Source organism: Pygocentrus nattereri, chromosome 23 (genome assembly GCF_015220715.1).
Source record: "Pygocentrus nattereri isolate fPygNat1 chromosome 23, fPygNat1.pri, whole genome shotgun sequence".
NCBI classification, from domain to species: Eukaryota; Metazoa; Chordata; class Actinopteri; order Characiformes; family Serrasalmidae; genus Pygocentrus; species Pygocentrus nattereri.
In genome coordinates, this window is record NC_051233.1 from 3,210,823 (window position 1) to 3,237,014 (window position 26,192).

Consider the following 26,192-nt stretch of genomic DNA (forward strand, 5'->3'; position numbering starts at 1 on the left):
ACTTTACATCTACAAGGTGGACCGACGAGGTAGGAGTGTCTAATAGAGTGGACAGTGAGTGGACACAGTGAATATGATTAGTGAAAAGAGGCTGTCAAACATGTTGAATTTATTTTTCGCCATAAAATCGAACAGCAAGTATCAGCATGATGATCATGAAACATCTGCAGCACATTTTTGACTCTGAATCTTTGTATAAAACAAACTGTTTTGAATTTTTATAGGTGGATATCAATTGTGAAGACTGTACTTTAAAGTTGTTTACATACTTCAGACTGATGGTAATTACCAAGAGATTAGTGGGTGATTAAAACAAAATAGGTGTGATTTTTTTTGACAAACAGAATTCTTCCATCTGCAGTTCTTGATGTCTTCAGGGTGAGTCTTGAAAAATATCAGTCAGACTCCTGTCAAAATTCGCAGACGACAATGCTACAGATATATGAGAAGGCATGAGAATGCTACAGATATATGAGATATATGAGAAGGCATATTCATATGCTCCTGTATAACCTAAAAAATCTGTGACTGGACAACTATTAGAGGAATCTCTTGTAAAAGAACCACCTCAGCACAGTTTCACCAGAAGGGACGTGAGCCACGTTTACAAGGGCAATGAAATGTTCACACATTACAGTGCAAACCACTGAGCATGGACCTTTAGTTTGAGGTCAACATGGTGCATATGTCTTAGCGTCCACCCAAAGTCATACCTAATAAAACAGACCAGACAAGTTCCAGGAGTCTAAATCACAAAACCTCTTCCCAGTCCTACCTAGGCGCCAGCACATCGGTGGCGAGGCAGCAACCAGAATCCGCGGAGACAAAACATCTCGAGAGTGTTGGTGGTCGAGTCCTCGGCACCCTATCCCGGCCTGGACCGCAAGCGGAGCGCTTAACCAAGATGAATACCTTCCTTTTGGCCTAAGCAGCAGATTATTGAAATGTACCCATAAAACATTATGGAGCATGGTTGCCAGATATTGAGTCCTTTGCATCATTGGCTGTCGGGAGAACGAATGGAGGAGTGTTTTTGAACAACATCTGGCTCTTCGTCTCCCACAAGCGAACCATGGAGAATGACTCGGGTTCTGCCGGGGAACGAAATGCAAGCCATCTGGTGCCTACCATCATTCCACTAAACGTGTTGAAAATCAGGGAGGAGAGCAGACTCCTATTCTGACGAGGAAAGAAGTCCATAGCCTGGAGCGTTCCGTGTTCAGGGGTTGCTTGCAGAAAGCTGTGAAAAGTTTGCCATCCATGTTGCAGTAAATCATGCCATGATCTGACACCCATAACGGCACAACTATAAACTGGCTTAAGCTCCAGATGTTCGGGTAGAACACGTAATCATCTAATCACAAAGGGAAGAAATGGCTAATGTTTTGTATCATCGCCATCAAAACATAACCTTGTATCTCCAAAACGGTGATGTGATAAAGCGCGTCCCTCGACCCCTGTAGTATGCTGTAGTAGGGGGCACACTCTATAGGTAGTATAGGGCAAATGGTCTGAGGACCTGGAAAAAATAGGGCTTGGAACACAAGTTCTTCTTCTCCCCGTCTGTTTGTTTACACACCAACAATCATAGCTATTTACATATTTACAAATGAGCGCAGTGTTACAAATAACATGCTCTACAACCAGAGAATGCAGACCTATGACTGTGAAGTCATATAGATCATATATACTCCAAGAAATCTCCCCTTATACCCCGAGTGTGTTCAGGTAGCTCCTCCCCTAGAATAAACCATTACTAACCTGTGGTAAAACAAGAGTACTGAATATTTGAATACATTAATTACAGTATAATCCAGTAATGATGCTACATAATCTCCACTTACTGTTCATATTCACAGGCATGCTTTGTTCCTACCTCCTTTTCTACAGAGGATGGTCTCATCCAGGTAAGTAAAACTCACCCAGTTCTCTTTTCAGTCCTGATCGGTCCACAGGTAAGCATATGTAAGTCTTTACTTATGATGTGTAACTTGCATCATCACACAGGACATGGGAAAAAAGGTTAATGTAACTTTTCTGTTGCCCTGTGATGGACTGGCGACCTGTCCAGTGTTCCTGGCCTTACGCTGCTATGCTACAGCACCCCCTGCAACACAGAAGAATAAATGGCTTGGATTGTGTGTGTGTGGGTGTAACTTCAATGTACGGTGATTTAGTGAGATTTCATTCCAAATCATTTGGAATGGTCCACTCAGGGCTGATGGCATTTTCAAGAGGTGCGAAGAAATAAAAGACTTACCGGTTATGTGGTTTTCACGACAGTGATAACGTATCACCAGCGTTCTGTAGAAACCTGGGAATTTTATGGAGAATTTAATGATGTCAAACCCCTCACGTTACCCCCCCTACGCCAAGAGCTCATTGCTTCTTTCAACAGGCACTGGGCCATTTGACATACTCAGTGAATGAGTTCACGTTTTAACCCTTATCTCTATTTTCACACACTAGCCTTCAAACTAGATAAATAGTTTATTGTCTTCAACAGTATAAACAAATATGATAACTTGGTGCCACGTACATTACTGGAATGTGTGCTATTGGATGACAGTGATAAGGGAGACTTTTGAAAGCAAGAATCAAAACAATCACATACCTTAAAGAGCTGTCAAAATAAACACATTCAGAACAAGCTAAAGCTATATATTTAATAAATTAAATGAATAACCTCTATGTAATCAGAAATTAGAGCATGTAGATAACTGAGCAAAACAAACCGTTGTTTATCCCCATAAGAGAAATTAAAAAAAGAAAAAAAAAGCTATTTGTTAGTTCTTGATTTAGTCACAAAAATATAGTGAATCTTATTTACTGTTTATATAAAAAATGAACAAAAAAAAACATAACATTTTATTCATGTTTCTAAATTACACCTATGATACATTTAATATTTACAAAAGCTGCACTGTAATGCAGTGTAAAAGCAATCCTTCAGGAAATGAAGAACAGGTTTAAGGAGTCTTTTTCATGGCTCTTCACCCTTAGGCAGGAGATTAGCCTTTGGCTGTCAGCGTTCGGAATGACCTCTGCACTTTTTGAGTTCTTTAGGAGTTCAGGAGGTCACGAGGTCAATGAGGTCATGCAGCTGGTTTATAGGTCAAGGAGCCACTGCATGATCATTTGAACCCACAGTATTAACATGCCGGCATAGGCTCCTGCCCTCAAGGGGGTGGAGCCTGAGAATGTCCTGTCGTGATTAGATCTTCCATGGTCCTGTGGATGGGCCTGGACTGTGATGTAGCCATTGATGATTCGGACAACTGGGGGAGGTGATTCCACTGTTGTGCTGTGGTGGAGAGAAAGGAACATAGTGTTACGACTCAGTGATGAAGGACTTCCCAGTGTTTTGTCTATGGCAAAGACGGAGAGACCCACACACATCCTGCCTTTACAAATGACCTAACAATAGCAAAGAGAAGTGTGGATGTGGGTTACATATAAACATCACACTGTGTCAGGGATTTCCATGGGGAGGTTTAGTACATTGTCCTTTAAGCAGCTTCAGGGTTTGCCATTCAGTTTTTGTCTTTCGTAAGATCACATTTGGGTCCTTCATATGAAAAGCAAACACTGTTCAGATGACCATCATTTTCTTCCATGGCTAATAAAGACAAGCGATGAGATGACTTTTTCTGGCTCTCTTATTTTTTTACTTCAGAGGTCTTAAATTCTAAAAGTTTGCCTAGAAACAGCGGTGACTTATATATAAAATAATAAGTGAACTTAAATTTTCCTTTTACCTTAAAATTGCTTATGTGGAAATTAAAAAACTGTAACTGTGCTTAAAAATATGACTAAACCGTGAAAAAGTTTTTCTTGCCATGAAATGTCAAATTCAAATTGTAATAAAATCTCCTCTTTTAGTAACAAAGACAAGTGAAGTTATAATTTTCACTTTCCACAGAACGTCGTGCTTGTTTAAATATAGTGAGTGTGGAACTCTATAACTACACTGTATGCTCTATAACACTATAACTACACTGTATGCTCTATAACTCTATAACTACACTGTATGCTCTATAACTCTATATCTACACTGTATGCTCTATAACTCTATAACTACACTGTATGCTCTATAACTCTATAACTACACTGTACGCTCTATAACTCTATAACAACACTGTATGCTCTATAACTCTATAACTACACTGTACGCTCTATAACTCTATAACTACACTGTATGCTCTATAACTCTATAACTACACTGTACGCTCTATAACTCTATAACTACACTGTATGCTCTATAACTCTATAACTACACTGTACGCTCTATAACTCTATAACAACACTGTATGCTCTATAACTCTATAACTACACTGTATGCTCTATAACTCTATAACTACACTGTACGCTCTATAACTCTATAACAACACTGTATGCTCTATAACTCTATAACTACACTGTACGCTCTATAACTCTATAACTACACTGTATGCTCTATAACTCTATAACTACACTGTACGCTCTATAACTCTATAACTACACTGTATGCTCTATAACTCTATAACTACACTGTATGCTCTATAACTCTATAACTACACTGTACGCTCTATAACTCTATAACAACACTGTATGCTCTATAACTCTATAACTACACTGTATGCTCTATAACTCTATAACTACACTGTATGCTCTATAACTCTATAACTACACTGTACGCTCTATAACTCTATAACAACACTGTATGCTCTATAACTCTATAACTACACTGTATGCTCTATAACTCTATAACTACACTGTACGCTCTATAACTCTATAACAACACTGTATGCTCTATAACTCTATAACTACACTGTACGCTCTATAACTCTATAACTACACTGTATGCTCTATAACTCTATAACTACACTGTACGCTCTATAACTCTATAACTACACTGTATGCTCTATAACTCTATAACTACACTGTATGCTCTATAACTCTATAACTACACTGTACGCTCTATAACTCTATAACAACACTGTATGCTCTATAACTCTATAACTACACTGTATGCTCTATAACTCTATAACTACACTGTATGCTCTATAACTCTATAACTACACTGTACGCTCTATAACTCTATAACAACACTGTATGCTCTATAACTCTATAACTACACTGTATGCTCTATAACTCTATAACTACACTGTATGCTCTATAACTCTATAACTACACTGTACGCTCTATAACTCTATAACTACACTCTATGCTCTATAACTAACTACACTGTATGCTCTATAACTCTATAACTACACTGTACGCTCTATAACTCTATAACTACACTCTATGCTCTATAACTCTATAACTACACTGTATGCTCTATAACTCTATAACTACACTGTATGCTCTATAACTCTATAACTACACTGTACGCTCTATAACTCTATAACAACACTGTATGCTCTATAGCTCTATAACAACACTGTATGCTCTATAGCTCTATAACTACACTGTACGCTCTATAACTCTATAACTACACTGTATGCTCTATAGCTCTATAACTACACTGTACGCTCTATAACTCTATAACTACACTGTATGCTCTATAACTCTATAACTACACTGTATGCTCTATAACTATAATTACACTGTATGCTCTATAACTCTATAACTACACTGTATGCTCTATAACTATAATTACACTGTATGCTCTATAACTCTATAACTACACTGTATGCTCTACAACTCTATAACTACACTGTATGCTCTATAACTATAATTACACTGTATGCTCTATAACTCTATAACTACACTGTATGCTCTATAACTCTATAACTACACTGTACGCTCTATAACTCTATAACTACACTGTACGCTCTATAACTCTATAACTACACTCTATGCTCTATAGCTCTATAACTACACTGTATGCTCTATGACTCTATAACTACACTGTATCCTCTATAGCTCTATAACTACACTGTATGCTCTATAACTATAACTGCACTATGTATGCTCTATAACACTATAACTACACTGTATGCTCTATAACTCTATAACTACACTGTATGCTGTATAACTTCACTGTATGCTCTATAACTCTATAACTACACTGTATGCTCTATAACTCTATAACTGCACTATGTATGCTCTATAACTCTATAACTACACTGTATGCTCTATAACACTATAACTACACTGTATGTCTATAACTCTATAACTACACTGTATGCTCTATAACTCTATAACTACACTGTATGCTCTATAACTCTATAACTGCACTATGTATGCTCTATAACTCTATAACTACACTGTATGCTCTATAACACTATAACTACACTGTATGCTCTATAACTATAACTACACTGTATGCTCTATAACTCTATAACAACACTGTACGCTCTATAACTCTATAACTACACCGTATGCTCTATAACTCTATAACTACACCGTATGCTCTATAACTCTATAACTACACTGTATGCTCTATAACTATTACTACACTGTATGCTCTATAACTCTATAACTACACTGTTTGCTCTTTAACTCTATAACTACACTGTATGCTCTATAACTCTATAACTACACTGTATGCTCTTTAACTCCATAACTACACTGTATGCTCTATAACTCTATAACTACACTGTATGCTCTTTAACTCTATAACTACACTGTATGCTCTATAACTCTATAACTACACTGTATGCTCTTTAACTCTATAACTACACCGTATGCTCAATAACTCTATAACTACACCGTATGCTCTATAACTCTATAACTACACTGTATGCTCTATAACTCTATAACTACACCGTATGCTCTATAACTCTATAACTACACTGTATGCTCTTTAACTCTATAACTACACTGTATCCTCTATAGCTCTATAACTACACTGTATGCTCTATAACTCTATAACTACACTGTATGCTCTTTAACTCTATAACTACACTGTATGCTCTATAACTAACTACACTGTATGCTCTATAACTCCATAACTACACTGTATGCTCTATAACTCTATAACTACACTGTATGCTCTTTAACTCTATAACTACACTGTATGCTCTATAACTCTATAACTACACTGTATGATATTTAACTCTATAACTACACTGTATGCTCTATAACTCTATAACTACACTGTATGCTCTTTAACTCTATAACTACACTGTATGCTCTATAACTCTATAACTACACTGTATGCTCTTTAACTCTATAACTACACTGTATGCTCTATAACTCTATAACTACACTGTATGCTCTTTAACTCTATAACTACACCGTATGCTCTATAACTCTATAACTACACCGTATGCTCTATAACTCTATAACTACACTGTATGCTCTATAACACTATAACTACACTGTATGCTCTATAACTAACTACACTGTATGCTCTATAACTCTATAACTACAATGTATGCTCTATAACTCTATAACTACACTGTATGCTCTATAACTCTAACTACACTGTATGCTCTATAACTCCATAACTACACTGTATGCTCTATAACTCTATAACTACAATGTATGCTCTATAACTCTATAACTACACTGTATGCTCTATAACTCTAACTACACTGTATGCTCTATAACTCTATAACTACAATGTATGCTCTTTAACTCTATAACTACACTGTATGCTCTATAACTCTAACTACACTGTATGCTCTATAAATACACTGTATGCTCTATAACTACACTATGTATGATTTGTATTGCTAACAACAACTGTGACTTCTAAGGGTTAAACTGTTGCATGCAGCCAATTTGCCCCTACATTCCCCTCTCTTTTTATCTTTCCCTCCCTCCACATGGTCAAGCATGGGCCTCAGCCAGTCAAAACAAAAGCTTACAGGTTTATTCTCTGCATCTTGATTTGTTCCAGAAAATGCCACTCACACAAAAATTCCAATTTCTCAAGCTTGTCCTATCGCCTCTGTTAGCAAAACAAACAATCGGGACCTGCACTCTTTGTGTTTGATGTCTGAAACTTAATTAAATGATGGAGATGAGGATAAGATAGGATTCGGAACAGAATAAAGTGGTGGCCATTTATGGCTATCAGCACTTGGTATTTATGAGTTGGGACAAAACAGCTCAAAACAAGCTTGAATATTCAGGCATTTTGTCTGATTCATATGCTTCTAGTCAATATTTACTTGGCATTAATTAGCCTTGGTTGCTTGTTTCAGACGTTCCTTTCAAAGCTTTCTTGTCATTTTTTCCTACTTGTCTTTCCAATGTTTTTTCATCTGTACTTTTTTCCTTTTAAATCCTTAGTTCAGAAGTCTGAATGAAGATTTACTTAAGCTTGATCTCCACTACGAAATCATGCCAGGGAAATCAAGAGCAAAGACTCTTAATGCCCTTTGACAGTTAGCATTAGGCCGTGCATCAAAGCAATAGCAGAAAAGCAGCTACTCAGTCTCCCCCTGTAAACCAAGGAGTTTAGAGTGAGGGGGGCTGCGTGTTTTCAGAAGAATTCAAGCTAAAAATAAGCTTGGAAAAAAAAATTGATAGAATAATGATGATCGGCCAACATGCGTAAACATTCAGGGCTGACCTTGGTCAACAATTTCCAGCGTGAATGTTTATAATAATCCGTGGTAGTGCCGTCAGGTTTGTGGGCCGTCTGAAATGTGTGAATTTCTGAAACGTGCAGGCACAATAAACAGGGCTATTTTCCATGCAGAGAAAGGGAGGAAAAAGGGTAGAAGCAGGCAGAATTTGGCACAAGTCAAGGTTAGAAAGCTCTGCGTTTCAAGAAATGGAGGAAAAAGACAAATTAAATTGTTAGTGTTTTTTTTTTCCCCCCAAAAGTTAAATGACATCCACTTTTTCTGACTGTGTCAACAGTTTCTGGTCATGGATGGAATTTAAAAGTCCAGCCAGTTTGCTTCTTCTTTATGATTCCTTCTGGCTCAGGACACGGATTAATATGGTTTGTACCTGCTTGTTTAGAATTACATGCAAATTCAATTAACTTACTCGAGACAGAGCTCTTGTCCCAGATGAATTGCTCTAATGTAGGTAGAAATTCAGTTTACATTCAGAAAGTATTGTTTATTTTGACAGTCTGGGGTTTCATTTTCTGCTGAGTGCAGAAATAAATTTTTATAGACAATCTGTTAAAGGCATATTTTGCACAGAACTAAAGAGGTGAATTAAAAAAACAAAAAAACAAAATGAAGTATATATATATATATATATATATATATATATATATATATATATATATATATATACACATTTTAAATCCATATACAGGTTTTAAGTTACACTGACAGCTGACAATGACAGTTGTTCAGTTCAGCTAGTCATCATGAAGAAGGCTTATTACAGTTTATTTAATTAATCTGTTTTATTGTGTAGTGTTATCTTTGTGGTTTAAAGGCATTTCAACAATAGCCCCTGTCATTTGGGCAGTTCAGTACACTGTTAGAAATGAAGGTTCAGAACCGATCAAAGTACGGACAGTGTAATTGTTCCCTCAAACAGGTGCAACAGTGGTTTTAAGGTCTGGTTGTGGACCTTAAATCAGTTCCTCCAGGTGAAAAGTTGGTATTTGTTCCTTTTCATAACCGAATGTTTTAAAACAGAGCAGTAGAATAAAAGCCTGGAGGCGAGGCGAGGCTGGTGTGTGGAGTCAGTACAGCTTAGAACAGATCATTTCAGTGGATTATGGTTCAGTTATGTTCCCTGACTAAAGGGACTGAAGGTACCTTGAAGGAACCACCCTAGTGACAGGAGGGGCACTGCCCCAGAGTGTATGGCACAGTATGATTAAAGATTGGTGATCATACATTTTGTCATTTCTACTGCCAGCAAGGAAAACTAGAGACTTTGCAGAGCAGTGATTCCTTAGGACTGGAGTTGAGAAACTCTGTTGTAAGACATCTACAGTGCTGTGCGAAGGTTTTAGGCATCTAAGCAAATGTTTAAACAACTGACCTCACCAGTGAGTTTATCAGAATATACATTAGAATAAAGTCGTATTCATAATTCAAATAAACAGAAAAACAATAAACAGTAACAAGAATTTCTTGGCTCCATATTTTTCCTGGACACCTTCACAGCCGCCACAGAGACTCGTTAATATCATCAATTACATCATGAGCTCAATTTACTGAGCACTGATTGGTCAAACCAGGAGCTGCTTTTTAACTACATATAATACTGGACTTCCTCGAGGAGGAGAGGCTTGGAGATGGTTAAACACATACACCAACATCCAGAAAATCACTATTTATTATTTCTATTATATATATATATATATATATATATATATATAATCATTATTAATTAATATTCTATAAATTTAGTTTATTCAAATATTAACACTTTTCTCGGCAAATAAACAGAAACTACACAAATAAATAGATTTTGAAAACGTGTCTTGGGTGCCTAAGACTTTCGCACAGTACTGTAGTTTCACCAACCAATGATTACAAAATCCATGACCGGAAACTGGAGTCAAAATCCAGGGCTAAATACCTCTTTTCTAAATTGTACACAGAGTAAAGTTCCCTCAGTATCTTAGATCCATGGTGTATTCAAAGCTAGGCACCAGGTGAGACAGAATCAGTGCTGCAGGGGGGTGATGGAATTACCATCCTGTGTGTATATGTGTCTGATGTGATAGAAGAGCTTGTGTATCCTCTACAGCTCTCAAACAAAGTATCATCTCTGCCTCAGAGACAATCCTTTCCTGTTCCCCGGTGCTTCACCAACCTGCTAGGGCCTCAGGCAAACCACCGCCCAACCAGCTCCCCAGTCCTCTACACTACACTTAGCTAACATGACCCACCTCATCCTCTTGCTCAGACTGTAACATGAAACAGTCAGGAGGAAACCACCTCACACCTGGGCTCTGGAACTCGATAGTGGACTACGACTGTGTCAACTGGCTAATGAGGTCTAGATGGCGAAAGGGAATGAAAGCTTTGAAATTTCACCTGGAGGATTTCCAGAAATCCTTGCCAAAAATAATGTTTCACTGGAAAAATTCTGAATATGCAAAAAAAAATAGCTGTTATCTATCAGGTGCTGCTTGTGGCTGAAGTGTCCTTTGAAGTCTTTCTTGGCTTCCAACATGTCCTATGATGTTTTCCACATTTCCACATTTAGGCCCATCCCATTTCTTCTTTTTACCCCTACTCCTTGTTTGTGAGTGTCACCCTAACCTCTTGGAACTGAGTTACAAGGCGTAGTGGTTGAAATCTTGCCCTACAAAATGAGAGACCCTCAAATAATAAAGCAACCTCACTGCTGGGCTTTAGTTACATTTAGGGCAACTCAACTAAAATTGGGACACCTTACCCTTAGACTGTCAAACCCTAATTATGAAACAGAGATAACCACCCAGAAGGAGTGAGGTGGGCATGGATGCCACTGCTATACCAATAAGTGTCCTTGGGCTAAACTGTTAATGTTACATTCACCTACAACTGCAAGTCACTCTGGATAAGAGCTTCTGCTATATATGGAGTAAATGTAACGTAACGTAACCTACCTTTCCTCCATGCGAACCCAGAGGTCATTGAACTGCCGATGGCGCTGCTTCTTCTGCTTGTTTCGCCGCTTCTTCTTCAGCTTCCGCTCCACCTTCTCCAGTAGCTCTAGGCTGTCTGGAAGCAGTAGGTGGGGCAGAGGATCCTCCTCCTCTAGGGGGTGCCACTCTCGATCTTCGTGCAGGAAGACTTCGGTTTGGGACTCTACGTCTGAGATGTCGTCCTCTTTGGGAGGACGAGATCGCCGTCCGCTGTAGAGGGCAAAGAAGGTTCCAATGAATGGTTTGGTTTTACAGGCACAAATTAAGCCTAGTCTTGGACCCGATTACGTAGTCACTGGGGATTTTCCTTTGGAATCCTTTTTACCGTGTATGGCCTGGCTTAACTGGAGATGCCTGAAAGAAAGCACTGGATGGGATTTGTGCAGAACCTTTCGGACACTTTAGTGAACTAGTAATCCAGGCAGTGTTATCACCACTTTTAGTCCTCAAATTTTAGTTTCCGTCCAGACATATTCATAGTTTAAGAGGAAGCATTCTAAACATTCTCGGACACAGAAATGGTGGGCTGCTACTTTCTCCATTATGAACATTAAGAAGGTCTTAATTCTCTGAGGTTTGTGTATTTTTGGGGTGGAAGTGGAGATGGGTTTGATGAAGCGGAATATTGGGTTTTCAGAAGATAAAAAAGGAAGCATCTGTTTCTGATGAAAACTCAATCTGGCTCTAAGAGATGTCTTCACTGATGCACATTCATGTGGCTACAAATGGTGTCTGAAACATTACAGGAATCTATTACAGCGGCAATGGTGCAAATAAGTTGGGAAGCCAAACCTCCTCCAACTTGCTGGTGCATTTTTATAATGGAACTTTCCGGACCTCAGGCTTCTAGTGTCTCCTCCAATCTGGCACCCCATCCATTTCATAAATGTGTGTGTGTGTGTGTGTCTGTGGGTGTGTGTGTAAGAGAGGGAGAAAGAAAGAAAGGTGAGGTGAAATAGCATTCTTCCTCTGACCACTGCCTGCATATTTTGGATGATAGCTTGATAAAATGAGAAGATTGTTTTTCTTGGGTGTGTAATCTGCATCCTCACCATCGGCTGTGTGGCATATTGCGTGTGTGCTGATGACCGTGGGGGGATAAAACAGAGGAGAAAGCAGAACGGAGAGATGAACTGATTGTGTTATCTGATTACGAGACAGAAACAGCCACCCAGAAGGAGGGAGGGAGGCGGCGTGTGTAAATTCTCCTGAAACACATAAATTCCAGGGGTTTATGACCTTAAAGATTTAAGGAAGGTTCATACTTTAAAAGATACACTGAGATTTAAGCACTGCACCCCAGTGTTTCCCCAACTTTTTATAGTCTTTAAGGACTTCGCATTAACATTTATTTTTTCCTTGTTGTAAATTTCCAGCGTGCGACAGTGGCTTTACTGTGTGAATTAGGGCAAAGCCATTCTGAGGGAGGCTTAGTGGAGCACAGCAGCTTTAGGAGGCAGTTTGTTACTGATGTAACAATGTTTATCTCCAGACTGAGGACTTTGTAGAAGAAGGAAAAAAATGTCTTTAACTTTAATGCACGTTATAGTATTTCAAGTATTTTCAGACTACTTTTAATTGGTCCCAGCATTCACACAATATAAAGGGGTGCTAGCTTTTTCAAATGGTGTAAAAAAAAAAGTAACAAAAAAAAAAGATGTTGGAACAAAATGATGACTTCACAAGAGAAGATAAAGATCTACTTTACTTTTAACGTAAGTCAGCGGAACCAGACTTTTTCCCAAGCAAGTCTGGGCCATTTCTTTTCGTGCATTCATCATTAAATTTACACACAGTGTAAAGGGTAACAGGTACTTTCAAATTATGTCAAAAAACTGAAAAATGTCAAAAATGGAGATACAAGGTTTTCTTCCGACAACAGCAATTTGAGGTTATGACAGTGATAATGTGTTGCTGATTTATCTGCTTTTTACATATCTGAGTCCAACAAATGGTGTAACAGGAGCTACTCCAGACTCACTGGTGCTTTACAGAGTGACCTATCCTGTCTTTTAGTGTGTTCAAGCACAAGCTCTACAGTATCTCTATTTGTTTAACCATCCGTTCAGCCGTCTGTTCAATACAGCATGAAAAGTTCATTTCTGGTATTTATTTTATATGTAATAGTGCAGAGTTTTAAATGAAATTTAATTAAATTTGGGTTGATGTTCAACAACCTCAGCCCTTCACAACCTGGCTTTTATTTCCAAGCTCTAAAATCCAGCAGCAAGTTTCAGGTTGTGAAAGCATTGTGGCAAAGTTATTGCGAGTCCTATGCACAATGGCTTCATTCTGGCCCAGCATGGAGACCCAGGGGACCCTCTGCAGTTGATTATGTGGACTGGTGTATTTAGGCAAGCACAGACTTGCTGGTCTGGACCCTTTGCCCACAAGAAGGCATTTCAGGAGTCAAACAAACGATCTACTCCCCCTGAACCCCTGGGAAACAAAGGAAAAGTTTGGAGGTACTGCTGTAAGCTTGACAATGGTTCATGTAGATATTACGTAACTATTATATTGTATATATATTTTAAAACATTTAGTTGATAATGGTTACGTGAGAACCTGTTTTTTGCAACATGAAAACATGGGCTGACAGCTATAGAGATTCCTGGTAGAACCTTCAGTGTCAGAAGCATGACTCTGATCTCACTCTATAAATAGTGCCACCCTGACAAGCAGTTTATTTTTGCAGCCGAATCGCCACCATCGCTGGTCCAAATGGCGCAATTAGGTGATTAGTGGATTACAGTCTGCTGCTGCCTTTAAACATTTGGCGGTTCACTTGCTGACTGGTTGATTCAAGTTGGTTCTGCGAGGAAGTGGTAGATCCCGACCTGAGCTTGTCTTTGATGATGGACACGGACATGGACAAGCACCGAAAAACAAAAAAAGGGCTTATTATTGGGCATATTTTTCAATTATTTATTGACGAGACATTTTTCAAGCGAGCCAGAGCATATCTCGACATCTGTTTTTGGCCTGCGGAATGAAATTGCATCAACAAAAGTACACGCTTGCTCGAAAATTATTTCCATTTGATACCCAGTCAGTGAAAACAGAGAAATACGAGATATAAAATAAACAAATGTGCAAGCCTTTGGGCACAGCCAGCAATGTAGTGGCACATGTAATGTGAGGGATAAAACATGGTTGGAAATTTCACAGTGACAAGCTTTGCGGGCAGCTCATAATAAATGACAAATTTGTGGCCGCTGCCTTTTCCTCCACCAAAGTCTTGATACTTTGGCAAGTAGTACGTCACTGTTGGAATTCAGAGAAAGATGCTCTGCATTAGTGCCCAAAGCAACCAGTACGGCAGATTTGGAAATTACAGTTCTCTCTGAATACTATGTTCAGGCCACTGAGTCAATCAAAACCACAGTGACTTGTGAGGGCCAGTCCTGAACTAGATAGTGTTGATGGTGTTGCTGTTGTTGAGAAACATAAGACCGCAGCATGTTCGCAGCTAGGGTCTGAATGTGTGTTTGAGAAACAGCATACTCCCACAGCAGTGCACTAAAGATTGGGACTTGGAACAAAAACAAAACACAAAACAATGATTTGTGAAAAAGTGCAACCTTCAAGAATGTTTTTACCCCCTGGGGCAATGTAAGAGGTCATTCGCGGTGTCTCTGGAGTGGAATTTACTTTAAAAATCCCCCAGGCAATTGGAAAGCTTACAATGTCTTCATATATGGCTGCCTTATGGTTGTGGTGGTCCAGTTACAGTGATGTCAAAGTTTTCTAAGGGAAAAGGACGCGCCTGGAAAAGTGTGTGTGAAGGTGTGTATGAGTTGTGTGTTACCTCATCATTACCTGTTAATGGGCTGGCCTGCTGGTGTGTGCTCCACCTCATAGCCTTGGCGACTTAGAACATCAATCACTGTGTTGTTGCCCAGGAAGTGACCTGCAATGTAAATACTGGCCTGGTCAGTCTCTTTTCATAGCCAAGTAGTCCAAGACGCACACACATATGAAGTGCATAAAGGCCGACCCTGGCAAATCCTCAGTTCTTGTGCGTAATGTGATACAGTGTATGAGCAATGAAGCACAATAGGGCAATATTTCACAATCTCAGCCTTAACAACTGACCTGAATAAACACGTTTGTGCTTGTCACTTTTACAGGAAGTGAGCATTTAACACGAGTACCTCTGTCAGAACTCCCTCTAGACTAGTTCTCTAGAAAAAAAATGGCACGATATAAACAGTCTTCAAAATCTTTCAGTCTGTCTACGAGCGGGAGGTTCCCTACCAACAATAGACTGGAGTAAGTCTGGTGTCTGTTTGGCCTAAGCTGGCCATGCTGCAGAGAAAGGGCGTGTATCTGTATGTGTTTCAGTGCATGGCTCATCTCTTCTGCTTCATTGCATTGTTGAAAAATGTTAAGTGTGAGAAAATGAGGCCATTTTATAGCAAATAGCTGGTTTTCCATCCACATCTTTTTTGCAAATTTCGAAATACACATAAAAAACCTGGATGTAAAAGCCAAATATTCAAAAACAAGCCTAAAAGCTGCAAGACATTTTAATACTAGAACTATTTACCCTATCAGAAAACAGGACAATGACTTCAGCGCTCATTAAATGGGCCATGACAGCATCTCTGAATTATTAAGACTACAATGTACAGCTGTCAGATGGCTACTAAAGGGTCAAATCCATGCATGGTGAGCGAGACTTGGTGTGCTCTGGTACACTTGTGCTGGTTGTGCCTTGTAGGAAAGGTTTCCACTTTATGTATATGTGGCACAAAACTCCAGTTCTGGTGAAGTTGTGTCATATAACAAACGGCATGTGGAAAACCACAGCAAAGAATGGTAAAATGTAAATGTACTTTCTGAAGCCATAAGTGACAATCAGGACAGTTGTAACAGTTTTGACTGGCATTTTTATTTTAATTGTAGGCAGGCTATGCAAAAGACCAGGTTTACGTGCTGATGCCACTTCATCTTCAGATATTTGTGCATAACCATAGCAGATGGCAACACTGATTCATTTGCATTTCCTTTTCCTTTTAATTTTAAGAACTTTGCTTACGTTTTTGCTCTAGACATTTGAAAGGAAACCCAGCTAATGTGTTTTAAAGCACTCTATACTGTTCATATGATACACCCAGGCTTTGGGGAAGTGTTGGGGGGATACAGTTTCATTGCATTATAAAACAAGAAACTGCCTGTTGCACAGATACTTTGAGCGATCGAGACGAAGATAAGCAATAATAATATGCTTTAGAGTTAATGAAGTACTTGAATACTAAAGAACAGGTTTTTCCATTATAGATCTGTTAGTTGCAGCTCTAAAAATAAGCAAAGTAAACTATATCCCCTTGAAGAGTCTAGGTTTTGAAGCCTTGAAGCCTCCAGGGATTTGGCTTCTGCATGAAGACTATTCTTAGTGTGGGTTCTGTGGACCAGGCTGTGGCCTGCTTTGCGTGGGTCAGCTGAGAGGGCCAGATGAAAGGCTGGGCTTTTGTTTCCACTGCACTGTGAAGCATAGCTGATCTGCTTGGGACAATGCAGCCCCCTTTCCTTTGTGTAGAGGGAGAGAGCGGAGAGCCCTCCACATAGCAACCTGAACCTACAATGCCTCACTTCACCTTGTGGGGTAGCCAGCAGGCTTGACACAGGCCACAAGGCCAACCACCTTTCCTCAAGGAAACTCGCTATCTCTTTCTCCCTGTCATACACACATATACACACAACTATCAGGGCTACATAAAGCCCCACTGGGCTGCCCTTTCGACTGACCCATGCAACATAGGCCACAACCTGGCCCACAGCTCTTAGACCACTTGAAGTTTTCTGTTTAGAGATGTTTTAGCGCTACTGCAGACCAGCAAATCTTGACTCTTTAAGTGTATTCAAACGGCTGACCTTGCTTATCTTTACACTAAAGATTATTTCTGAAATGAATTAACTTTTGACAGCTTGACCACTCTGTCTAATATGCCTTTTTAATTTCCTCTCCATTCCCCCACCATCACTTCAGGTTCTGTCTATGCAGCAAGCAATTTCCACTTTCATGGAACAATGGAACAACAGAGGCTATATCACTGCCATGCTTCTGGCCATGTGAATATAATATTGTTATAATTATAATATATATGTTATAATATAATAAGCTATTTTTAAGCAATTGATGCATAAACAATTTTAGAAATATTTTTAATTCAAACCAGTTTTTGTAGCCCTACTTTGTGTGAGAAAATGACCGCTAAAGGCCAAAGCAAAGGGGGGAACGATTTAGGCCCAATCACATTTTATCTCTCGCTCCTATCACATCTACCGACAGGGTGTCATAATTTTTGTTGATAGAGGGGTGGAGTGAAGTGTTGGGGCTGCGTTGTTCTTCAAACGGAGGTTTTTCAGAGACTCCAAACAGAGAGTTATGTGAAAGACGAAAAACCAGCAAGACGGAGAACAAGAGACCAAAGAAACCCACAAATGTGAGAAAACCACTGTTTTATCTTAGTTTAATGTCAATTCAGTGTATTATGGTAATTTTCTTCATAAGAAGCATAAAAAAATCATTAGTATCATGCTAATGTCTCGGTAGCTAGCTAGCTAACCTTCCCGTTCCACCTTAAATAGTCCAGCAATTCTGATGCCTGAAGTGCCAGAATGTATCTGCTGTATTTAAGGTGGAACGGGAAAATTCAAACAAGAATCTGGAGAATCAGAATCAGCTTCATATCACTGAAGAATTAGGGGGGGGGTGATAATAAATAATTGCCCCCCTCTTTGAAGGCGTATGAGCCCTAAATGTAACTAAAGCCCAGCAGGGAGGAGCTGAACTTTCCCCTCCTCTGCTGTCCCTGCAGACGGGCAGGGTCGCCTACAGAGCGGCGCTAGTAGCTGTTAATGAAGTGATGCTCTTTTATTTGAGGGTCCCGTTTCGTAGGGCAAGATTTCAACCACTACCCCTGTAACTCAACACTCAAAAACAAGGGTCAGGGGTAAAAAGAAGAAATGGGATTGGGCCTAAATACAGCTGTACAGAAGCTAATTATACAAAAGGCAAAAACATAAGGTAAGGTTTTGCTTTAACCTTACATAAATACACAAGCAACATGCAAGGTTTAAGATACTCATGCTGCAGGTTTAAAATCTGTGGCCCAGTGCAGTTTGATCTAAGTGAATAATGAGTACCACTTTACCCACGATAATGAGACTGTATAGTATTAGGCCTACACACTTGCAGAGCACAGCTGATTCTGATTAATGAGTGGCTTTAGGTGGGTCAGACAGAAGGGAAGCTCCAAGTGTTTCAGCTTTGTGCTTTGAGACTTATCCTTTAAGCTTCTCTCTGTGACCGATCACCGAGCGCTAGACCTCACACCCGCACTCCAAAAGCTTTCAAAGTGACAGATCAGAAAAACAGTATTCAAAGGTTGTTAGTGAAAGCTGCTTTTATAAGAACAACAGTTTGGCTGATTCTTTTATAGTAGTTAACATTAGGATCCGGGTAGCAGCTGGAACTAGTTTCGCCGTGCAACACTATAAAAGGGCAACTTTCAACCTGAACCTACTGAGGGAGTCCAAAGGCAACACTATTCAAATCAAAGCTGAGCAAGTTACAAACTTAATGCTCGTCACACTTGTGTTCAGACTGGAAGTCCCTCTTGCCTGGCACATACTTGGCACAAAACATTATACTCATACGTACATCCCTGAAAAGCAAGCTGATTTTCCACTAGTGAATAATGTGAGTTCAGCAAAGCAAACATTCGCTTTTTCCACTATTAATCTGGACACACAGACCAATGCACTGAGGCTTTTGGAGTGAAAGAAGGTAAAACAGTGCCAATCAAAATGCTGCCTGCAGGGGGTGACAGAAGAGATATTTTCCCAATCAGTGGGAGCACGTGTTCAGCAACTATTCACACAACTATGAAGGGCTCCTGCAGTTTCTATATGCTTTTAACTATATTCAGTCCCAAAACTGAAAGGCAAGAAGAGATTTCATAAGATATTTCAAGACTGAAAATACAAATACACTTCAGTTGGCACAGCCACCTGGCATTAAAAAAAAAAAAAGCAGAGGTTCCGCTTTGAACATAGACCAAAGCTTGACATATGTGTCCAAACAAGATAAGATCTGACTATTTGTGTTGGTTTGGGTTCATTTGGTCAATTCTTAGATATCATTTTTCGATAACACTATTTTTGGATGGTTCACTACAGCTGCTTTGTAAATGCTCAGTATATGATCAGTAAAATTCAGCTAAATATCTGTTAAATGCAACTGAACTTTAAGTTGAGTGCTATTTGGAAGATCCACTATAGATCCTTTTTGTAAAGGCTCAGTCTGTTTCATGCCCGATTAAAGATATAGATCACACTGTCATTGGTAGAAAGCAGGGGTTGTGTATATGCCTCAAATACTAACCTAGGTTTAGCTTCTGCTTTTATTTTCCAGACGATGTAACGCACAGTAGATCGCACTGAATGCTTCTTAAAATGCACCACTAGATTCCCTGTAGAGCATCGTTCCAACACTAATTACACACGTAGCTCTAATAATCAGACGCTTGGCCTAATCAAGTTGGCTACACTAGGGTTGTAACTAAATTGATGTGTTTTAGATCAATTCGATTCATTAACAGAGTCCAACTAAGTTTGCTCCTCTCCTGTGTTTTTGGTGAGCGCCCACTCCAGCTTAGTGTCAGACACTAGCCTGTCAGTAAATACAGCAAAAGCCTTGGCTCCAGGCTGCCCAGCAACACCCTCAAAAACCAACACCGTCACAGACTCAAGAAATATATTCATCTTAGTGAGGAATGTGTGAGATTTTCAGAGAGAGCTAAAGAAGTTCTCACAGTTTAATCAGTACGTAAAGGTAAAGTTACAGATATATCAGTCAGGGTCCTTGATAAATAGGCTAATTGAGGAGTCTGTATAACATGGAACCACAAAATAACTAAATAACCCAGTTGGTAACCCAGGTTTTCACACATATCTGAAGCAATAATCATAAAACACACAGCAAAAATTGTCCTGTGTGAAAACTGCAGATGAGTAGAGGAAAAACAACACAATCTGACATTTAGACTTTATCAACAGTTAACCAGAGCCAACTGTCTGAGGTTTCACTGCCTGTCTGAATCACACGTGATTGTGGTGATAGTGCTGCAGCAGACAAGCTTGTGAACAGTGTGTTAATCTCCCGTGTTAGCCTAAGGAGAAATGAGCCGTCTTGGCTGTCTGGAGCCAGGGAGTGACCTAGAGGGTGACTCCAGCCTGTGGCTCCAGCCTATTCCTGGAGAATGTCTGTGTGTGGTATTAAGGTTTGCCAGACCAGTAGGTTCATAAATCTTCATAGGTTATAGGTAGAATCCAACTGATATGGATTTTTTGGCAATTATACTGACTTTAAGAGCTGAACATTTTGTAACAAAAATCATTTTAGAGTATACTATTGAGCTCCAGTAGTTTCAGTTAAATCTTTTTCAGTCAACGTTATCATTGCATCACCACCGAACAGTCGTTAAAGCCTGTAAACGGTGGAAAAGCAGCTCATCTCACCTTTCCCTCCCTCGTCTGGCTCTAATAATGAAGCTGAGAGCTGATCAGAGTTAATGATCTTCTCAGCGAAGCTCGTTCTGCTCGTTAGTTTGTGCTGATGATGCAGTGATTCAGTCACGTGACGTTACTGAGTAGGAGGAGCTCATGAGGGTCAGTTCAGGATGAAGGTTCATCACATTAATGACCGATTTGAATCACTGACCTAAACGAGTGTGAACCATCTCTTTTGGAAAACTTACTTTTGAAGAAAAATAAGAACCTAGGGGGTCTTACTCATTCCCAAAATATAAGATCATGGTTGGAGAGCAAGAAAAATCCACCAGTGTGTCAACACCTCAGTGCATCTGTCCATATAAATCCATATAGGAGCACCACACAATGCCATTTTGTCCTAAGGCTTGGATTGCTAGCCCTGAGCAGCCTGAAAGGCAGTATTGATCTACGACGAACTGCCCTAAGTGGGCTGTTGACCGTTCGCCAAAGTGGGGTCTAGAGAAAATACACCGTTCTAATGTGCAGCGGGTCTCTCATGTGCCTGAAATACGCAGAACCCCAGGGCCTGCCCCGCTGCATGAGCTAAGATGCTGGCGATAAGGCCCTGCTGGCCGCTTAAAAGCTTTTATTCAAAACTTCCTCTGCCTGGCTTTTAGTGGAGCTGCACCGTGTGTACAGAGCTGTTTTCTTAAGGGGCCACTAGCTGTTCACTTACTGAGTGCTATTCAGCCCTGAGCTTCAGAAGCCCTGAGCTTCGTAACATCCTCATCTCTCCCTCTCTGTCTCACACGCTCACATACATGTCACACATAGCAGAAGGCCAGAAAGCAGCCAGTGTCCTCCAGCCCCTCGCTCCAATTATTAGAGCGAGTGGCACGTCTTAAAATTCAGTTTCTTTTCCATGTGCTGTAATATTTATATTAGAGCTTGTGAGCAGGGGCTTAGAGAGCCATGTTAAATAAATAAACTGGGGTACTGCGGAGGTGGCCTGCTTTTTTGGGCGTGCAGGCCAGTATAGCTGTTTATGTATACATCCCCCTAACAGACCTGGACTCTTGACAGCCTATAATCGCCTGCTCCTGCAAGAATGCACGGCAGTCAAAGAGAGAGAAAGAGAGATCTATGGCGAAAGAGAAGTTGGATTGAAAGGTACGTGAGGAGGTGTATTAAGGGTAAAGCGTATGAGAAAAGAAAGGAAAAAGAATGTAGAGGTGGAAGAGGATAGAGAAAAAAGCGGATGGCCAGAGATATCTCATCACCTCTACTTTGTCAATGGCATTACCAGAGCCAGAAAGCTTGCTTCACTTTTCACAAACTATAAATGATCTTTAGGGTTGAGTGCTGATTCTACAGTTATTAGGCTGGAAATCTCTGACCTTCAATTCAATTACGATTCTCATGTAAATGATTAACTACATAATGAAATCTCAAATTCCATGACTATTCAGAATTGTTTGTACAAACCGAATACAGAAATATGACTCAAGGAACTATTTGCACAATAGTGGAATATAGGACAAACACTACCTTCGCCCACCTTTGTAAAATAAAACAAAATTGTAAGTCTCTGTAGATGAGAATGTCCACCTAGTGCTGTAAATGTAATTATGACCTGTTTTTATTATACTGATTCTGCTATTCTTTCTGGAAGAAGTCCAGTCCCTGTCGCAGTCATTGAAAGAGTTGCCACAGAACAGGACTTACGTACTACACATGACTAGCAATCAATACTGTGTCCTGTTTGAATATGAAAGCCAATCGGCAGAAGGACTAGCTCTTGAGTTGGATTCACTCTTTGCAGTGGGCCTCTGGCTCTGAAGGGCCAGTGCAGTCTAATCAGAGGCCTGACAACCAAAAGGTCAATGAGCACCCCTTTAGACAGCAGGAGAGCTTGACAACTGTGTAAACAGACTAAGAAACGCCAGTCTCGCCTGCTCAGTATCAGTATACGTTTATGTGCAGTGAGAGAGAGTTTGTGTGAGTTAGATGGGGGTGGTGCAGACTCTGTTGGAAAAACGAAGATTTGCTGGTTTAACTTAAAAGAGTAAGTAACCCGGCTGAGTCCACGAATATTAAATACACATTTCAGATTCTGTCGATTTATTAATTGAAGTTTCTCCAAATCATTTTTAGCGTGTTGGTCAAAGTGATTGATACATGTATCCCATCTTAACTCTAGAGCATTTCCCACAACTGCCTTTTTTGTAGCTCAGTGTGATATAAAAAAAATGACTCTGTGTGTGTTTCTGGCAACTGCAGGACAAAAGCCAGAACAGAAGAACTTCCCACACTGCAGGAAAACCTTAACACGAGCCAAGCAGAGATGAAGACACATACACACTCATACAGGCAAGAAAAACACACCGATGATTCACTTTTGTCAGTTTTACAGCCTCTTCCTACTGCTCCCACTTGCGTAGAATATACAACCACATATTCTTAAGCCTCTTATGAAGCTGACTTGAATGTGAAGGTTTTTAAAATAGAAAGAAAGGATCAATCATATGAGTGCAAGTGAGGTAATTGATATATATCACAATACTTGAAGACATTTTCATGACACAAAATGCATCACAGTATTTAGTTTTTCTGAGTTTTGATATGTTAACACAGATAAAATGTCCCAGTAACCATATTTAAAAATTCTTTCCAAAACTACGTGATTCTGTTCAGTGTTTACTGTGCTTCAGTACATCAAATTAAACAGGACTAATTCTGCTTTCTTTGTACTAAAACATACAGTGCTGACAATATCCATGATCAGAAAAGTATGTTGTGACTTCATTTATTACAATAACAATAAAACACAATCATGTTAACAATCTCTAAGAACAAGCAGCTATCAGGTTCTCTGTTTTCCCCATACAATATGTGTTAATGGTTAGCAATCTGAATTATTACCCACAGTAACAAAGGCCTATTGTATTTCAATCGTTTGTACCTCACTGAACTCGTGACAGCAAAGTTTAAACGAATATTCTTTGACAGTTTTCTCACACTGTCCATGGATGGACAGCACTAATGAGTAGCTTAGAAATCAACATGGAAATCCATGTGTCTGTCAGAAGGGAATGGAAAAGGACCAGAATGTGTAATTGAAAAATCACTGCGTGCGTTGGGTGCATGCTGACAGTTAAGAAATGGTAGGTGTTTAACTGGTATTAAGCAGATGCCACTTATTGTAATGGGTATTTTGGTATGTGGCAGAGAAATGGCACTGAGGCCTGTTTTATTCATTGCCTTACCACCCACAAAGAGGGAAATTTCCAGTTAATGCGTGCACCATGACTTCAGCATCCTACATTCAGCCTCGCGCTTATGGGCAGATTACGGACTTACTAAACCACAGTCGTTATTTTCCTTTGCTGATGGACAGCTAAGGCTGTTTGAAAGTGCTCGATGTTAAACATAATCCTTCAGAAAGTGAGGGATTAGATGTGACATGCTCAGAAATAGATCCACAGTTTGGAAATCGTGCTGGCGTTGTTATACATCATCACGTTCTCCTGAGATTAATAATGTAAATTACACCTCCTCCTGCTTATTTTCTGTTTTCAGACAAAGCAATTGCTGCTGTGGAGAGATAAAGAAATAATGCCTGAGTAAATAGTATATGAATCCTGAATGAAGGCTAGGATTGCTCTTGCAGTGTGCAGTGTTGCTGGCCTTGAGAGGCCAGTCTGAGAGGCCAGTCTTTGATTTAACAGCTTGGACTAGCTGGCTCCTAGCTTAACCCTTAACTGGCCAGGGATCAGGCTAACGACAGGTTGGAGGCCCGCCCGTCAATGATAGCTTGGGTAATGGGATATTACAGCCAGAGGTAACTAGCCACTAGGTCAAAATGACAGTCTTGGTGTCTGCAGGACAGACACTAATTGTTAGACCTCAGACAAGTGGGTCTACTGAGTCTAAATTTATAGCTTTCTAACTGAAGTGCTTATGTGCTAAGGGCTCCACATTGCTTCTCAAAAAAGGCAAAATCCAGCAATAGCAGACCAACCAACTGTGAAAGAACTTTGTAGAATCTGGTGAAATAAGGACAGAGTTTGGATTTAAGAGCTGAACTGCACATTGCACAGTCTACTTAAACATGGAGGAAACTTGAGACTACAAAGGATACCTCAAAAGACAAGTGCTGCACTGTTTTCGAGGTCCAGCAGACCTAGAAAAAATATTAAAGCGCTAGTAATTTATGTTTTCATGGGTTTGTATGAATGTGAAATAACACTGACTTCTCAGGCAGAGATGGACTGAGGTCACTGTCTGAACAAATGCTCATAATCAACCTATTCAAAAAGAAAGAATTAACTCATAACGCAGTCGACTCTGGAATTCATTACATGTTATGGAAGAAGCTATCTCATCTAATTCGGATCCCACCCGAAGAGTGCCAAAACGTGTATTAATTCAATACTAGGGAAATGTGTGAGATACGAGGGGCTTCCGAAGCCACACCCAGGGTCTTTTGTGGTGATATTAATACCTTGAAAGAGCTTGTTGTTGTTGGAGCCTCTAGGCTTGGCATAAATATGATTTTTTTTCTGTCTTGGCTTATTAGGATTGTGGAGGTAAGCTCTGTACAAAGTCCAGTAGAGCTGAAGCCAATGAAACGGCCAAAAAAAATCTCCTCAATGTTATTTTAGTATTCTACTATGCACTCATTAATACCCTTTGTGTCGCTTTCCAAATCTGAAGTCATGACTCCTTCAGTAACGGGAAATTTCATAAGGCAAAGAGCTTTTGAAATCTCATTACTGTCTTGCAATACTGCTCAGATACTTTCGACAGAATAGAGGGGTAAAAGGAATCAGGCACCTATGATAAGTAGGAGACAAGGGAAACACAGTGTAGAACAAAGTAGCCACATGTTTTGACAGGATAGATGTATTTTTGTTGGACTCTTGCTCAGTAACCATCTCCTGAACTTTGACAGAAGGGAAATTCGTCTTTGCTAACCTGTGGTGGATGGTGGTTAGCTGAAAAATGGAGCGCTTTTGCTATCCTAACAAACTACTGACAGGTCTGAGACATAGTGGTGGCTAACGTGAGAGAGTGGTAAAAAAATGGCAGTCAAAAATTCCACTAAGCTGTTTGCCAGTGAAGGAAAAAAGAAGAATCACAATAACTTACACTCACCGCCCACTTTATTAGGTGCTATTAAAAAGTTGGACCC

General features: G+C 39.7%; 1 protein-coding gene across 1 annotated transcript in view; it reads right to left on the bottom strand.

Annotated features, from left to right (window-relative positions):
• Positions 1–2,475: 2,475 nt before the first annotated feature.
• The window catches only part of trabd2a (TraB domain containing 2A), a 74,611-nt gene continuing 50,894 nt past the window's right edge, over positions 2,476–26,192 (bottom strand). Inside the window, exons 5-7 of the mRNA XM_017717396.2 lie at positions 15,317–15,407; positions 11,459–11,707; positions 2,476–3,304 (exon numbers count right to left, since the gene is read on the bottom strand). Of these exons, the coding sequence (XP_017572885.2) occupies positions 3,109–3,304; positions 11,459–11,707; positions 15,317–15,407 (536 nt within the window). The 3' untranslated portion in view covers positions 2,476–3,108. The remainder of the gene's footprint in view (positions 3,305–11,458; positions 11,708–15,316; positions 15,408–26,192) is intronic.